General features: G+C 33.7%; 1 protein-coding gene across 1 annotated transcript in view; it reads left to right on the top strand.

Moving 5' to 3' along the window:
* The window catches only part of LOC132757112 (plexin-B-like), a 36,972-nt gene extending 18,594 nt beyond the window's left edge, over positions 1-18,378 (top strand). The window contains exons 17-24 of the mRNA XM_060748299.1: positions 174-353; positions 1,734-1,830; positions 8,982-9,097; positions 15,559-15,700; positions 16,034-16,198; positions 16,557-16,800; positions 17,475-17,626; positions 18,259-18,378. Coding sequence (XP_060604282.1) covers positions 174-353; positions 1,734-1,830; positions 8,982-9,097; positions 15,559-15,700; positions 16,034-16,198; positions 16,557-16,800; positions 17,475-17,626; positions 18,259-18,378 — 1,216 coding nt within the window. The remainder of the gene's footprint in view (positions 1-173; positions 354-1,733; positions 1,831-8,981; positions 9,098-15,558; positions 15,701-16,033; positions 16,199-16,556; positions 16,801-17,474; positions 17,627-18,258) is intronic.
* Positions 18,379-18,803: the final 425 nt, after the last annotated feature.

Here is an 18,803-nt window from a genome sequence, read left to right as displayed (position 1 = left end):
AACCGCAGCAAAAGCGGATATTTAAAAAGGAACATGGTGACACCTCTCTCATAAATTAAGCTTGGCCAGTTCTATTCTAAATAATAGCCCTCCTTATATGAACATTTGTAATGGATACGGGAGAAAACATCATGACTTTGTAATGCTTGACTATTTATAAATTCAATATACAGGAACTCGTCAAAAAAGCGTGTGTGCATAACAACAGCTGGAAACATTAATGATCAAGATAAGGTTCTCGACGTGAATGTACAATTTGACGGTGCGAATGCTGTGTTAAGCGAAGACGTGACATATACATATATTGCAGATCCAAGTATAACATCTATATCGCCGAAAAAAAGTTTTAACAGGTAATGTTTCGACTTTATGAATTATTGATTTTCTAACGAAAATAACGTTAATGGCATTAATGTTAAAGTGGGGCATACAATAAAGCCAGTCTGTCCTGCTGTTCACTTTACTCTATTTGTCATCCAATGTTACATTTTATAAATAAAATTGCCTTTATTAAATAATCTGAGTACACACCATGCCAATTGCAGAAACAAATTAAAATTAATCAATGTCCCCAAAAAGAAGCTCCGATATCCAGATGACCGAAAATAGCCATAATTAACCTTTTACTCCATGAGCATATTGTGAAAAAAGGCCGTTTTCATTGAAAAGCCTCCTGTTACAAGTTCAAACTTCTATGAAACTATGAAAAATGCTCTAATACTGATGAAACTTGGCACAAATGTTGACTAGACCATAGCCTCTGTAACAGCATGTAAATTTTCTGTTACCATGGCAACGGGGGGACGTCTTAAAATTGCCAAAAATCACTATTTTTGCATTGTTTTTTCCATCAAAACTGATTTCAAAGGGCTGAAACTTCTTAATGAATTGAGATAGAGTAAAAGGTTTTTCATTATCGGTTACTAGTTACCCTTAGATCGACCTGAGGCCATTTTTAGCCTGTCATATGTCCAAAATTTTCTTGGCGATGAGGGGAACTGCCGCCCCCCTTCAACCCCCCCAAAAAAACAGAAGGGGGGTATATCCACCTTCTGGGAACCCCCTAATGTACCATTTTGATGGGGGCGGCGCCGAAAAAGTGGTCACATTTTTAACAACATTTCTTAAACAAAAAAGAGTGTTTGTTGCCTAAATATGGCATTTTTTCACTGTTTGAGGCCTCAAGAAGGGAGGGGGCGAAAAGCTATATGAAGGAAAAGGTTAAACGACAAACGTGTTCTTTGAATAAATTGTAATTTTCGTATTTAAAATATCTGTTTCAAAGTAAAATGTATATACATATACCTGATTTGTACCTTATTTATTGTGATTGTTTGGAGCAATTAGTTTAAACAATTTTTTTTTCACAATTATACATAAATACATTAATGTAAATATACAAAAGTTTATCCTGTCCTCCACTGAAATTAGAGAAATTCAACACAAGTCTTGCATTTGAATGATGTTTGATGTATGGTGTAACATATATTGCCAAACTACTTATTCTTCTTAACTTTTCCATGATTTCGTCACCATAAGAAATACACAAGAAAGAAAGATTTCAATTAAATTTGAGTCTGTTTATTACTCAAAACAGTATTATCTGGACGCATGACTGCATTATTGTCTTGAATTTATTATCTGTATGTATTTTTTTGAAATTAAACTAAGCAAAATATTTAAGATGAAACATATCAAAACAATATTTACAAATGTCATTTCTTCTTATTAAGTGGTGGACGAACTCTTACAATTGAAGGTAACAACTTACACGCAATACAACTACCAAAGATCTATGCAATGATTGGTGAAACAAGACTTACGTCCGAGGTAATTTACCAAATTAACTCTGATATTTTTATGTTTATCTTTGTGTATAGGATATCGACCGAGTACGAGGTCTTTCTGATTAAGAAAGACCTGGTCACGAATTTCATGTGACGCGCTCTCGGTGTTTCATGAAATTCGTGACCAGGTCTTTCCTAATCAGAAAGATCGATGTACGAGGCCGATATCCAACTTACACACCGTTAAAACTATATTGGCTTGAAATTTGATGAAACGCACAATATTATTTTTAACACAACGCATAAACAGGTAAGCTTTTATTATCGTTCTGCTTAAATACAATATATACTTTGCTTTGCCCTTTAAAATCATAAAAATAAAAAAAAGCTAAATGTGCAATTTGTCAATAATAAAGTGAATAGATCTGTTATAAAAAGTATGTTAAAGAATGAATAATAATGTTGATAGTATTTCGTATCCGACAATTCAGATTCTAGGACATTTGCCCCCGGACATTTGCCTCCCCCCCCCCGGAAATATGCCCCCTTTTTGCCGTTGTGACTTGTGACTTGTCATCTCGTGTATAGATTTCATGTTTGCCAATGGAAAAAATTTAGTTTTATTTATTTATGGATGCTATTTTGACTTTCACAAATTTGCGCGAGAGTTTTTGTGTACTTAAGCACAATGAAACTTCGACAATAGGCGATGAATTATGGTAGCAAACAATTCAACAATAAAATATTTTTAAAACAGGGACGGGGGACAGATGTCCGCCCCTTCCAAAGATATGAGGGGCAGTTGACCGCCATTGCAGAAAGGGGGCAAACTAGCGAGGGGGCAACTGTTCGAAGGGCAATGTGTGGATACCCAGCAGACCACGAAAGACTTACATATGTATATTGTTGGCAAGTGTAAGATACATGAACCGAAACTATATTTTATAGATTATAAAGTGTTCTAGAATAAAACATGATCGTTCATCATAAAATATTTTAAGCTAAATCACTTATAACTTTATTAACATTTTAAAATGGTCATGAGTATGATGTGATTTCTGCTATATAGTTTCATGCATATGAACTTGAAGCGTTCATTTTATTATATTATGAACTTAATGACAGAATTACTTACTTAAAATATCACGCGATTAAATAAATGTTAAATGTGTCCTAACTCTGATATGCTATCCATTATTTTTATTGAAAAGATTTAATATAGGGGTGCTGGAATAATTGCTAAGTTAAAAGGGTTTTAATTTTTGATTGCATTTCATGTTTTCTTTGTCTGCGCATAGGCAGTTCTATTTTTTTTCACGTGTATTTCATGACCGGGTCTGTCTGTATAGAACTGACCTGTGCACGTGCAAAAGATAGACCTCATAACGGACTTTCTTTTGTTTAAACAGGTCTATCCGAAAAATATGGACCTGTCACAAACAATAGAGGAGGTGTGTAAGTATAGGATATCGACCGAGTACGAGGTCTTTCTGTTTAGGAAAGACCTGGTCACGAATTTCATGTGACACCGAGAGCGCGTAGCGCACGAGGTATTTCATGAAATTCGTGACCAGGTCTTTCCTAAACAGAAAGATCGATGTACGAGGCCGATATCCAACTTACACACCGTTAAAACTATATTGGCTTGAGCAATGCCTGATCCGAAGCATTTGATGAAATGCACAAATATTATTTTTAACACAACGCATATACAGGTAAGCTTTTATCAACGTTCTGCTTAAATACAATATAGTTTTTGCATTTAAATAAATTTTGCTTTCCCCTTTAAAATCAAAAAAGCTAAATGTGCAATTTGTAAATAATAAAGTGAACAGACTGTAATAGAAGGTATGTTAAAGAATGAATGTTGATAGTATTTCGTATCAGACAATGCAGATTCTAGGACATTTGCCCCGGACAGTTGCCCTCCGGATGTTTGCCCCCTCTTTTCCGTTGTGATTTGTCACTTGTCATCTCGTGTATAGATTTTTTAGTTTTATTATGCCCCCGCCATGTAATGGCCGGGGCATATAGTGTTACCCTGTTCCGTCATTCCGTCCTTCCGTCCTTCCGTCCTTCCATCCTTCCGTCCTTCCGTCCTTCTGTCCTTCCGTCATTCTGTCATTCCGTCATCATCAGTTTCCGTTCATTATCTTAAGAACGGTTGCACACATTCAACTCAAATTTGACATATGGATATGTCATGACAAAATACAGGTCAAGTTTGAATTTGGTCATGGTTCGATGATTTTTGACAGAGTTATGCCCCTTTTACTTTGAAAATAATATGAAATTTCAGTTTCCGTTCATTACCTCCCCAACGGTACAACACATTCAACTCAAACTTGACATATGGATATTTCATGAGAAAATACAGGTCAAGTTCGAATTTGGTCATGGTTCGATGATTTTTGGCAGAGTTATGCCCCTTTTACTTTGAAAATAATATGAAATTTTCAGTTTCCGTTCATTATCTCCCCAACGGTACAACACATTCAACTCAAACTTGACATATGGATATGTCATGAGAAAATACAGGTCAAGTTTGAATTTGGTCATGGTTTGATGATTTTTGATAGAGTTATGCCCCTTTTACTTTGAAAATAATATGAAATTTTCAGTTTCCGTTCATTATCTCCCCAACAGTACAACACATTCAACTCAAACTTGACATATGGATATGGATATGTCATTAAAAAATACAGGTCAAGTTCGAATTTGGTTTGATGATTTTTGATAGAGTTATGCCCCTTTTACTTTGAAAATAATATGAAATTTTCAATTTCCGTTCATTATCTCCCCAACGGTACAACACATTCAACTCAAACTTGACATATGGATGCGTCAAAAGAATGCGCAGGTCAAGTTCAAATTTGGTCATGGTTCAATGATTTTTGGCAGAGTTATGCCCCTTTCACTTTGAAAGTAATATGAAATTTTCAGTTTCCGTTTATTATCTCCCCAACAGTACAACACATTCAACTCAAATTTGACATATGGATATGTTTTTGGAATGCCCAGGCCAAGTTCGAATTTGGTCATGGTTCAATGATTTTTGGCAGAGTTATGCCCCTTTCACTTTGAAAATAATATGAAATTTACAGTTTCTGTTCATTATCTACCCAACAGTGTTACATATTCAATATAAATTTGACATTTGGATATGTCAAAGGAATGGGCAGGTCAAGTTGGAATTTGGTCATGGTTTGATGATTTTTTTGCAGAGTTATGTCCCTTTCACTTTGAAAATAATATAGATACATCTTAGGAATAAGCAGTTTAAGTTTGAATTTGGTTGTGGTTCAATGATTTTAGACAAACATATCTTTCCTGAATGTTGGAAAAAATTTGAACTTTCAGTTTCAGCACTCATACTTTTAGCCATTATTTTGGCTACAAATATGCAATATGCTATTTTCAAAAGGTTAAGACTGAATAATTTCAGTGTCTTGAACATTGTATGAAAGTGGTTTGTGTTAACATTGAAAAGTTTTAAGGGCTTTGAACTTAAAATGAAAAAAATAATTAATGCACCATCTGAAATTTTGGCTGCATGCGGGGGCATCCGTGGCATGATGACACATTTCTAGTTTGTTTTTGGATGCTATTTTGACTTTCACAAATTTGCGCGAGTTTTTGTGTATTTAAGCACCATGAAATTTCCACAATAGGCGATGAATTATGGTAGCAAACAATTCAACAATAAAATATTTTTTTAAACAGGGAGGGGGGCAAATGTCCGCCCCTTCCAAAGATAAGAGGGGGCAATGACCGCCACTGCAAAAAGGGGGCAAACTTTCGAGGGGGCAACTGTCCGAAGGACAATGTGTGGATACCCAGCAGACCACGAAAGACTTACATATGTATATTGTTGGCAAGTGTAAGATACATGAACCGAAACTATATTTTATGTAGCAGATTATAAAGTGTTCTGGAATAAAATATGATCGTTTATCATAAAATGTTTTAAACAAAATCAATTATAACTTTATTAACATTTTAAAATCGTAATGAGTATGCTGTGATTTCTGCTATATAGTTGTATAGGATATCGACCGAGTACGAGGTCTTTCTTTTTAGGAAAGACCTGGTCACGAATTTCATGTGACACCGAATATCGTTTCGGATCATGTATAACAATATATACATGTACATGTATATGTAAGTCTTTTGTGGTCTGCTTGACATTTGCCCCTGAAACAGTTGCCCCCTCGAAAGTCCCCCCCCCTTTTTGCAGTGGCGGACATTTGCCTCCTCCTGTTTAAAAATGTTAAAATATTTAATAGTTAAATTGTTTGTTACCGAAATTCATCGCCTACTGTCAAATAGTCGAACTTTCATTGTGCTTAAATACACAAAAACTCACACGCAAATTTGTGAAAACAAAAAAGCATCCATAAATAAATATATCGTTTGCATTGTTAAATAACATATATAAAATTTATACACGAGATGACCTCTGACAAGTCAAAAACAAGGGGACAAACGTCCGAGGAGGGCAACTGTCCGGGAGGCAACTTTCCTACAATGTGCTATGTCTGATACGAAATACTATCAACATAATTATTCATTATTTAACATACATTACACACCAATTCACTTTATTTTTGACAAATTGCACATTAAGCTTTTTATATTATTATTTTAAAGAGAAAAGCAGAGTTAAATGCAAAATATATATTATATTTTAGCAGAACGTTGATAAAAGCTTACCTATATATGCGCTGTGTGAAATATAATTTTCGTGCATTAGCCATTGGTCAAGCCAACAGTTTTACGGTGTGTAAGTTGGATATCGGCCTCGTACATCGATCTTTCTGTTTAGAAAAGACCTGGTCACGAATTTCATGAAACACCTCGAGCGCTACGCGCTCTCGGTGTCACATGAAATTCGTGACCAGGTCTTTCCTAAACAGAAAGACCTCGTACTCGGTCGATATCCTATACAACTATATAACAGAAATCACAGCATACTCATTACGATTTTAAAATGTTAATAAAGTTATAATTAATTTAGTTTAAAACATTTTATGATGAACGATCATGTTTTATTCCAGAACACTTTATAATCTGCTACATAAAATGTAGTTTCGGTTCATGTATCTTACAATTGCCAACTATATACATATGTAAGTCTTTCGTGGTCTGCTGGGTATCCACACATTGTCCTTCGGACAGTTGCCCCCTCGAAAGTTTGCCCCCTTTTTGCAGTGGCGGTCATTTTCCCCCTCTTATCTTTGGAAGGGGCGGACATTTGCCCCCCCCCTCCCTGTTTAAAAAAATATTTTATTGTTGAATTGTTTGCTACCATAATTCATCGCCTACTGTGGAAATTTCATGGTGCTTAAATACACAAAAACTCGCGCAAATTTGTGAAAGTCAAAATAGCATCCAAAAACAAATAAAACTAAAAAATCTATACACGAGATGACAAGTGACAAATAACAACGGAAAAGAGGGGGCAAACATCCGGAGGGCAACTGTCCGGGGCAAATGTCCTAGAATCTGCATTGTCTGATACGAAATACTATCAACATTCATTCTTTAACATACCTTCTTTTACAGTCTGCTCACTTTATTATTTACAAATTGCACATTTAGCTTTTTTGATTTTAAAGGGGAAAGCAAAATTTATTTAAATGCAAAAACTATATTGTATTTAAGTAGAACGTTGATAAAAGCTTACCTGTATATGCGTTGTGTTAAAAATAATATTTGTGCATTTCATCAAATGCTTCGGATCAGGCATTGCTCAAGCCAATATAGTTTTAACGGTGTGTAAGTTGGATATCGGCCTCGTACATCGATCTTTCTGTTTAGGAAAGACCTGGTCACGAATTTCATGAAATACCTTGTGCGCTACGCGCTCTCGGTGTCACATGAAATTCGTGACCAGGTCTTTCCTAAACAGAAAGACCTCGTACTCGGTCGATATCCTATACTTACACACCTCCTCTATTGTTTGTGACAGGTCTATATTTTTCGGATAGACCTGTTTAAACAAAAGAAAGTCCGTTATGAGGTCTATCTTTTGCACGTGCACAAGTCTGTTCTAGTCAGACAGACCCGGTCATGAAATACACGTGAAAAAATAGACCTGCCTATGCGCAGACAAAGAAAACATGAAATGCAATCAAATATTAAAACCCTTTTAACTAAGAAATTATTCCAGCATCCCTATATTCAATCTTTGAATAAGAATAATGGGTAGCATAATAATAATAATGATTTTATTGAACAAAAGGCAAATGCCTGTGAGTACATATATACATACATATAATACAAGTTTTTTTGTTTTTTTTACAAAATAATCAGTGGCGGTCCAATTCTATATAAATCAGCATAAATGTATATGATCGTAAAAAATATCAATCATCACTGCATGCAATCATTATCAGTTTGCAAACTATAAGAGGCGATTGGTGAAACAACAGTATCATAAATGCTTTTATGTAAATCTTCTCAAATTTTCAAACAGTTATACACCTATTATAGTCAACGTCAATAAGATTTTGAAAAATACAATGAATATTAAACATGAGAATTAAAAAACTTCGCACACGCACGCACCCATACATACATACACACACACACACACGCACGCACACACACACACATGCACACGTATACAAAAATATTATTAATACATCAAAATAGAGTCTTCCACAAGAGAAAAATGTAAAAATATATTTTGTGGAGAAAAGTGACTCACATTTAATATAAAACTATGCTACGGCGTTCCATGGCTTTAAATAAGTATATGGCAAGATTTGTATTTATTTGTTTTTGGTCGCTGGAAAGAAGTTCAACAAACTTTGGAATATTCGGTCTTTTTCGAAAATATTGTTTTATATATCTAATTCTTAAAGTTAGGACAAATTTAACATTTATTTAATCGCGTCATTTTTAGAGAAATAGTTATTCTGTCATTAAGTTCATAATATAACAAAATGGACGCTTCAAGTTCATATCTATGAATATCAGTTTGTTTTGTGTGTCTCACCTGCATGGTTGGGACTGACTAATCGGCAGATTAAGAATTAACAGTGCTGTTTCAGTTCATGGTCATACAAAATGTCATGTGTCTAATGGTCTTACGTAGCGTAATCCCAGATATAGTTGAAACGTTTCATTGCACTTTGATGACCCAATATCTAACAATATAAAATTATTTCGTGTCAACTTTTAAAACAGAATTGCACAAACACCAAAGAAGATAATGATGGCGTTATTTATTGTCCTAGTCCTAGATATACTAGCGAAAGAAATAGAGGGTATGACAGATCGGATGGCAGTTCATTCAAAGCAAGGTATATTTCTTAGGTTGTTTTTTTAGCTCACCTGAGCATATGCTCAGGGTGAGCTATTAGGATCACTCTCCGTCCGTCGTCTGTCGTCCGTCGTACGTCGTCCGTCGTACGTCGTCCGTTGTCCGTTCACGCTTTTAAAACGACATCTCCTCTGAAACCATAAGGCAGATCATAATGAAACTTCACAGGGATGTTCCTTGTGTGAAGCCTTAACAAAGTTGTTCAAAGAATTCCATTCATTGCAGAACTCTGGTTGCCATGGCAACCAAAAGAAAAAACTTTAAATATCTTCTTCTAAAAAACCCAAAGAGCTAGAGCTTAGATATTTGGCATGAAAAATCTTCTAGTGAGTGTCTACCAAGTTTGTTCAAATAAAAGCCCTGGGGTCAAAATTGGCTCCGCCCTAGGGGGTCATTGATTTTCCCAAAATGCATATAGTAAAACCTTAAAAAATCTTCTTTTAAAGAACCCAAAGAGCTAGAGCTAAGATATTTAGCATGAAACATCTTCTAATGAGTGTCTACCAAGTTTGTTCTTCAAATAAAAGCCCTGGGGTCAAAATTGGCCCCGCCCCAGGGGGTCATTGATTTTCCCTATATGCATATAGTAAAAACTTTAAAAAAAAATCTTTTAAAGAATGCAAAGAGCTAGAGCTAAGATATTTAGCATGAAACATGTTCTAATGGATGTCTACCAAGTTCGTTCAAATAAGAACCCTGGGGTCAAAATTGGCCCCGCCCCGGGGGTCATTCATTTTCCTTATATGTTTATAACAACAACTTAAAAGATCTTTTTTGAGAAAAAAAAAACAAATAGCTAGAGTTTAGATACTAAGCATGAAACATTTTCTAGTGAGTGTCTACCAAGTTAAATCAAATAAAAGCCCTGGGGTCAAAATTGGCCCCGCCCTGGGTGTCATTCATTTTCCTTATATGTTTATGACAAAAACTTACAAAATCTTATTTGAAAAAACTCAAATAGCTAGAGTTAGGATATTAAGCACGAAGCATCTTCTAGTGAGTGTCTACAAAGTTTGTTCAAATAAAGGCCCTGGGGTCAAAATTGACCCCGTCCCAGGGGACATCGATTTTCCTTATATGTGTATAGCAAAAGCTTAAAAATCTTCTTTGAAAAAAAAACCTGATTAGCTAGAGTTCAGATATTAAGCATGAAACATTGTCTAGTAAGTGTCTACAAAGATTGTTCAAATAAAAGCCCTTGGGTCAAAACTGGCCCTGTCCCAGGTGTATCATTGTTTTTAACTATATGTGTTAAGAAAAATACTTCTTTTAAAAAACCCAACAAGCTAGACCTTAGATGTTTAGCATGAAACATCTTCTAATGGGTGTCTACCAAGTTTGTTCAAATAAAAGCCCTGGGGTTTAAACTGGCCCCGCTCCGGGGGCCTATATACAGGTGAGCGACTTTAGGGCCATCATGGCCCTCTTGTTTCTTTTATGTCTGCCATTGGGTGAGCAGTTAATATTGTATTGCTTTGAAGAAAATATGTATAAAGACAATGTAAAATTGATGATCCAGTGTGTTTTGATTAATTTAATGAACCAAAAAAAAGAAATGTGTAATTGAAATTACTTAGAATCATAAATGCATTTACAACTTTCAATAGTCAGATTTATACATTTCTTATAGTTTGCCATACTTTTTTTATTAAATGAAAAGTTTTGGATTAGTTTAAACAATGGCATCTGTCACATTAAAATATTTTGACTTATGATTTTTTTCTAAACTTGGAAAAGAAAAAAAGCATATTTGGCATTATTTGCCACTGGGAATGGGTCTGTTAATCTGACCCGTGGTGACACTGGTAAAAATGCATGTTTTCATTAATTTTTTTTGGAAAACAGTTTGGTTTGTGAAATATACATTAAATATTATATAAGTACCTGTTGTTTGTAATAATCTTCTAGTCTTTCTTTAATCTTATACTGTACTTTTTTCTAGCTACATGTACCAGCCTTTCCAAGTGAATATTAAAGTAAATAATCTTTTATTTCCCTGAAAATATCAATTTAGAGATTTCATTTCAAAATCATCCAATACTACTCTCTTAGTGTGTGTATATACAGAGACATATAAATACATTTTATTTATTTTATGCTTTTCAGTGGATTACTGATTTATCCGTGAAAATTATATTTGATAATTTCACAGTGAAAATTATCAAAATATAATTTCACTTTTTTCAATGACGAAACTACTTTTTTAAGATTTTCCCCATGTGGTACCTCAATTTTATTTTTACGGACAATTCTGACAATGTCAGGCTGTAAAAAGAAATAGCAAAGCTGAAATAGATAAATAACTTAAATGTCAAAAGTAACACAGAGAGAAAACTTACTTCTATTCCTCAAATTCCAATCACCAAATTTCGTCTCTAAATTTTTTTTTGTTTCGTTTTTACAGTCTGAAAAATACATTCCTTCCCCATTCAAAACTGCTCTTGATGACATTTGGGCATATTAAAGTATCCTACGAGCAATAACTGCCGTATGCTTTATGAAAAATTGAAAAGCATTGACAGCCATCACTCGTAAAATAAGTAAATTAACCCAGCGTTCCTTCAGCAAGCTTCCAAGTTTTCCATTTTCCTAGCTCCTTTCTGAATGTTTTCACTACTGTCAACCCTTATTTTTTGTCTGTTACAATCCTCAAATAAGTTTTCTTTCTTTTAAAAAGGTGTATGACTAACAAATCCAAATTATATCCTTCTGAATCTTACACAATTATTTTCCTCCCATGAAATACACAACTTTAAAAAATGGCTGCCGTTTTACATTAAGAAAGCCAGGTCTAATATAAATTCGCAGTAAGTAACAGAAATATGGATGGATGGTTGGAATTTTCTCCTGCAAGAATTGTTTGTTTTTATTATTAAAACAAGCGATCATTCATATTTTTTTAATAAAATGAATAAATATCACCGTCATTTAACCTTGATTGGCGGACTTATTTTTTAGCTCAAGACTTCTTGTTTTAAATGAGAAATTCCGTCTAAATGGGCTCTCAATGGGGGAAACAGATTTTAATATTAACGTAAAAATTATGGAAATTTCGTTTTAACTTGTTTTTAAGCATAAAATAAAAAGAAAATTTGTCTGTTTGTTGTGTAAGATGTAATTTTATTTCATCTCGTGAACTTTAAAAACAGTATTCTCACTCGTGGCTACGCCACTCGTGAGAATACTGTTTTTAAAGCTCACTCGATGAAATAAAATTTCATCTTACACACAAACAAACAAATATCCTCTATGTATTTTAACGTCTCTGGTATATACAATGTATATATGTGTCTACACAATGTATATATATGTTTACACTATAATATGATTGTGTACAGCATGTAATGACATAATTAAAATTTGAAAAATTTATGATAATAAAATATTAATAATATTACTCCACAGTATTACCACTAAAATAGAAAATGTTCTATCATTTTATTATGATATCTATTTTTTACATGTAGATTTGTGAAAAAAATGTGAATATCAGTAGTGTCAAAAATTGTTAAATCATAATTATAAAATGTCTAATTAACACTGATAAATTACTTCAACCATGTATTGAGAACAGGTATAGATCATTTCCAACAGTCTTGCTGTTGTGTTGACATTTTCGCGACATGGTTGTGTGTCTGCCTTGTAATCAAGAGGTCTGGGGTTCAAATCCCTTTAAGTGCCTGAAGATTTTTCAGGTTAACAATTATCAAGGTGGCAGTGATTTTTTTTCAACTTTCAAAACAACCTGTGGCTTTATAAATGGGAAACTATAGCTTGATTAATCAGAAAAGAGGAAAAATTTCAACCACTGAAAATGGAATTTACCCATACATTTAAAAAAAGTGTAATTCAATTTAAAGGGGTTCCATTGAGGTATTTTGTCATGATGGGACTGAAATATTTTTTCCAGATAAATGTACCATTTGATGAATGTTTAGAACACTAATCTTTGTACAAACCTTTAGATCATTTGCGCACTTCGTTTTTCCAGAATAGTTATTCAAATTGTAAAAAGATGACCCAAAATGAAATGACTAGACTTTAAATAGATATAATAATTTATAAAGGTCAAAATAAAATTATTCTGAAATATTCAAGAATGTGCCCCATTTGGTAGAGACGTAACGGCCGTGACAAGACCAAAAAATTGTAGGCGTATATGCCGGTTTTCCTGTAAAGGCAGACATCTGTGTAATATCAATTTGTAAAATCTGTCGGTTTTGCAGTCTAAGTATGATCGAAAGAATCCGGGTCAGCTCGGCCCTAAAACGTACTCGGCCCCCGAGTCAGCTCGGCCCTATTCCAACTCGGCACGGGTCAACTCGGCCCACTTTTCAATTAATAATATTTAGGTTTGTGTTATCACTATTTATTGTAATTATTGTATTTATTTATAATCCATGGATTGACAGTTTCCGAACTAGCAGCAGACAGGCTTTCTTATCAGTAGAATAGTGAGTAAAGATAACTGATTGCGTATCTCACTGTATTTCTGACGCGTGGTAGGTTTAACCGTAAATTTAAATACCTTCAGTGTCCACTTAACTCATTCATTCAAATTTGATTAGTGGCCACCTGCAATTAATTAGAAGCTTATGATATTAAGTGAACACGTTTTTGTTTCTTATTTTTTGAATAGTACTTTTAATACAAACAAAATGCATCTAAGGAAACACATTTTCATTAGATCTATATTAATTTTATCGAATCTGCAAGACAAATAAATAACTTTTTTTTTCTAAATATACTTTATTTCCGTAGAAGTAGATCTACAATGTAAAATTATATAATAATAAGATATTTCTCATTATTCATTTACCTTAACAACATGCAAAGCAACGTTAATACGTTATATATATTTTTGTAAAGTGGGCCGAGTTGACCCGTGCCGAGTTGGTATAGGGCCGAGTTGACTCTTTTCCTGATCGAAATGTCTTGGGTACGAAAGACTCGAGATCTCCAAATTACTTCGAAATTATTTACGAAAGTTTTAGTCCTAGGAAACAAATTGGCATCAATAAATAAACTTAATATTATTTGTCATCAAATTCATAACATATTTTGCTTTATAACATACCTTATGAGCTTAACAGGCTGATAATTATGCTCGTGAAGTAGGTCGAAAAATATACCGGAAGTTGTCGGAATCATTTAACCTAATTATCGGCTAATTCAGAGACGAATAGATTATCTACATCTCTGGCTAATTCTATTTCAATATCCACTTTGCAATTATAAACTACAAAATTTATCCGATAAATAATGTCTTTTTCAAAAATTCTGGAATATAATACAAAAAAATGTGATGATAAGGCGGATGAGTAAGTTAAATATTGCAAGCCGTCAAGCACTATGACCCAATTAATTTACTATCCCATTCATAGAATTATGTGACCTTTCAAATTATATCCGCTACGTTTCTAATACCGTAATTCAAGCTCAATTGCACATTATTTTCAAAAAATAAATTTCTTGTCTCCACTTCTGTTCGCAATAAATCGAAGTTTTCAGAAATTCAGAGCACTATTTTTCACTCGCGGCGGTTATGCGTCGGTCATGGTCGGGTGATCACTATGAATTCAGCTTAGCTTGATATGTTAGAATACAATATAGCATTTAGAGTGGCGATGAAACGTCACAGCAGTGGGCGTTACCCTGTATGGTTGGAAATTTCGGGTTTGTAAGTGCACTAGTTGGGACTACGTCCCAACTAAAAAGTACATAAAAATCTTCCATTTCGCACATGCGCTTTAATCAGGCAACAGTTTCTACATTTTTAAATGAAAAGAATTTGCTCATAATGTAGGAACTGTTGCGTTTTCATATAATTTAACATGCCATACTATGCGACTGCAAGAAAGAAAAATTTCACCATCACAAACACATTTTATGTTTGTATTGCATAATGTAAACTAATAATCCTATTACAAGTGCGAGCCAAATTTCGAATACTATTAAAATATTTGTACTTTTTGCAGTAATCCGTGGTTTTGCAAGTCTTGTGTAATCAATTTCCTGATATTCAAAAAATGATTGCAAGTTGCAACATACCATGATATTATATTAACCAAAATCTTGTTGATCGCGAATTGGTAATGTTTAAACAGACATTGGAAGAATAACGACCTTTTGTAGGATCAACTACTAGGCCGGTTAGAACTTTTCTACCTATACATAGCATTTCATTGTACATTTTTGCATTGCATTGCGTTCCTTTACTTATACTTTTTTGCTTTCCGTTGCAAGTATTGCATTGCTTTGCATTGTATTGAGTTATATCGTATTTTATTTTACTGTTTTATTGTACCATATTGAACTCTCATTGTTGTATCGTATCAAATTATATCATATCGTATCGTATTCTATCATATCATATCCTGACTTATTGTATTGTAATGAAATCTATTATTTCATTTTTATCTTTAAATTATTGTTATGAAGTCTTGGTTTTGAAATGGATGGCGTCTCATCGGTAAAAGCAAAAAATCTATCCAAAAGCATAGCTGTGCTTTCGTACTTCGAAGATCCTTCAATTAAAAACTTCACGGAGGATAAAAAATACACAGAATTGATCTCTATACAGGTACAAGCATAACATTTATGTACACTATACGTTCTTTTGTAATAAATATAATATTTATGTAGGCCTAAGGCACATAATTAAGCCTTCAATAAGCAGACAGATGGTCATGGATTATATTGCAGCCGTTGGAACACACAGCGGTCGCTTTTTATCACGTATATGAATATCACATAGAATTTTGGCAATGTCACTTTCTTTAGACTGTTAATCGACCGCTACTCAACCATTTGCAGCATAGTATAATTATTTTGTTTATGTGATTGATAAGAATTTGTTAACCAAAAAAATACAAACGCAATAATTTAATTTCTTATTTTTCTCTCACAAATATAGGGAGACCGTTTAAACGTTGCAGCAAACGATGGAGACGTTGTCATAATGATCGGCTGTGAGAGGTGCAACATAACGAGTATGGCTCACGATAATATTATTTGTCGACCTCCAGTAGAAAAACCAACATGTATTAATTTGGTGAAAAAACAGAAATTCAGCGTCATTGTAAGTAGACATTCATTTTCGCTGCTGGATGTGACAAAATATTTGAACATTGCATTTCAATTACATACGACTTGTAATATAAATCCTGACAATGTTGCACAATTTCATAGTAGCACTTGATTAATGGTTGATTGTCCATAACACTCGCCCGGTTTACCCTTGACATTTATGCCCTATTCTTGTGCGGTGCCTTACTGGATACAATTCTACGGAGACTATATAAGGAAGGAGTGCTTTTAGTGGACTTTCACGTTTAAATCTAAATGGTTAATGTTGTAAATTAATCTAAGATAAAATGCTAATAAATACCCATGTGCTCGAATAAAAAGGTTTAACGCAACAATACTTTGCTTTTAAGGTGAATATCGGATTTCTGTCAAGAATTGTTGGTAATTTCACATACAATGATCCATCTGTTAAGCCGCTTGATGATACAGGGCGACAAATAATAACAAGAAGCGTTGTAGGGATTCTGATCTTTGGTCTTCTGTGTATTGTCTTTGTAATGTGTAGAAAACGAAGGCTTATGAAGAAAGAGAAAGCCGGTCTACAGTATAAAATGAATAAAATAGAAGCAAAGTTTAGAACTCAATGCAGAGAAGGTTGGTATCTCCTCTTTATTACCTTATAACAATGATTGCTTTAAGTAATTGATTAACCCAGCTGTAAATTTCAAATAGTTAATTTATTGGACATGAAGGTATTTTAGTACAGAGTACAATAAATATGGTATTAACATTATAAAGATTGCACGAAAGTACCGCCTGGTCTGCTTCTTTACTGGTGGCTACTTAAGCATAATTACTTTCGGTTCACACACGATAAAAGGATAGGTTATCAGTAAATTGACGAGTCTGTGAGATCTCAATACTGTTCGTTGCCTAAATTTAGTGTTGATATTGATATCCGTCCAAATTTAACGCAATTTAAAATTGAAAATTTACAAAAAGAAAACAAATAATTAAAGTATCTTAGATAAAAGTAGCATATCTCAGACTAGTTCAAATGTTTGCAGACATTTGTTAATTGAGCCATTGACTTTTGAGATTATTATAATTTGTTTTTGAAGAATATATAAAGAGTTCTTTTTTTCACTTAATGAATCGTGTATCTATACATTATCTCATTGGGATATCTGATGATTTTCAAGCAATGTGTTTGTTCTCTTATACGAATGATTGAAACTTATTATATATCTAGCTCCAAACTTACTCCTATATCATGATCATACAAAGATTAATCAGCTCAATAATAATCATAACAAGTTTTGTTTCAGAATTCGCTGCATTACAAACTGCCGTCTCTGATTTAACAAGCGATTTGAGAGGAGGGAAAAACGCCTTGTTTCGAGAATATGATGTGTATGCGAGTAAAACACTTTTTTCATCACAAAAGTCAGACATGTTGATGAACCAACAATCAAAGCCTGTAAATTTTCAAATATTGCATGAAATAATATCATTTTCTTCTCTCTTTTGGAGACAAGATCGTGTTTTATACAATACATTTTCTGTTAATGCTTCGTTTACAGGTTCACTGGTGAGTTATAGTTGATATTCTCCATCGTCCATCTGTATGTGATTAAGGCAAGAGCGGCCATATTGACATTATTATATTTTTCACAAGTATGCTTCGTCAAAACAAAATTACCAACATTCCTCCAAAGATTTGGAACAACACTGGCTTATAGACTGTACCAAAACCTTATGACAACAGAGCACATCGGCACTATCTTAGTCATTTTCATAGATTTAGATTAGAACTGGGTGAATCTGATAGCTGACGCGAAGGAACGGATTTGTAATTGAAGACCATATAGATCTAAATGCTTGAGCCAAAATACTAAATAGTGCAGTAGTCAAGTTAACAACAGTTCAAAGATGGAATACCACATTCTTATCTGCATCATTATCCTTTTTTTTATTTCAAAGTTTTCCGATGGCTTTTTGGACGCTCATATTTTGAAAAAAACGACATATATTAAGAACGTTATATCCGGCTGTCTAAAAGTGTGCAGTAGTCATGTGCGTTAAAAAGAATATTGCTACTTTTCATTTCAGACTGAACAGGCTCAACAAGCTTTGGATTCGTTTAAAGGATTATTACGTAATAGACAGTTTCTTCTCATGTTGATTAAAACATTGGAGAAAGAGCAATCCTTTACAATAAATGACAAGTAAGATATGATTATCATAATTATCACAAAGAGTAATTTAGAATGTTTAAGTAGCCTATTAACTATGGTGTATATCATTAAATTATAGACTGCTTATTCGACCCATTACCTGCCTGCTGAACCTGTGTCGTGGATTTGCCCTGCTTTGATTTGTTTGGAACGATCAATTCAGTTAAAGAGATTTCATTATCTTAATATAATAAATGAGCTACCAACAGTATAGAGGCTGATCAGACTGCATGGGTGTATATGGGTGTATATGCTTTCCTGACTCAATATTAATTGGTAGCAAAGAGTAATTACTTTCAGTTCCTTGTGGCATAATGGTTAATCTTGTAACGGTCATGCTTCCTCGTATTGTATACAAACTGGGTAGTTCACGAAAGCGGTCTAGAATGATCAATAAATAAGTTAAATAATGTTGTTTCC

The sequence above is a fragment of the Ruditapes philippinarum genome, unplaced genomic scaffold (genome assembly GCF_026571515.1).
Source record: "Ruditapes philippinarum isolate M1 unplaced genomic scaffold, ASM2657151v2 ctg207_1_1_1_1, whole genome shotgun sequence".
Taxonomy (NCBI): domain Eukaryota; kingdom Metazoa; phylum Mollusca; class Bivalvia; order Venerida; family Veneridae; genus Ruditapes; species Ruditapes philippinarum.
This window is presented reverse-complemented; position numbering and strand designations above follow the sequence as displayed.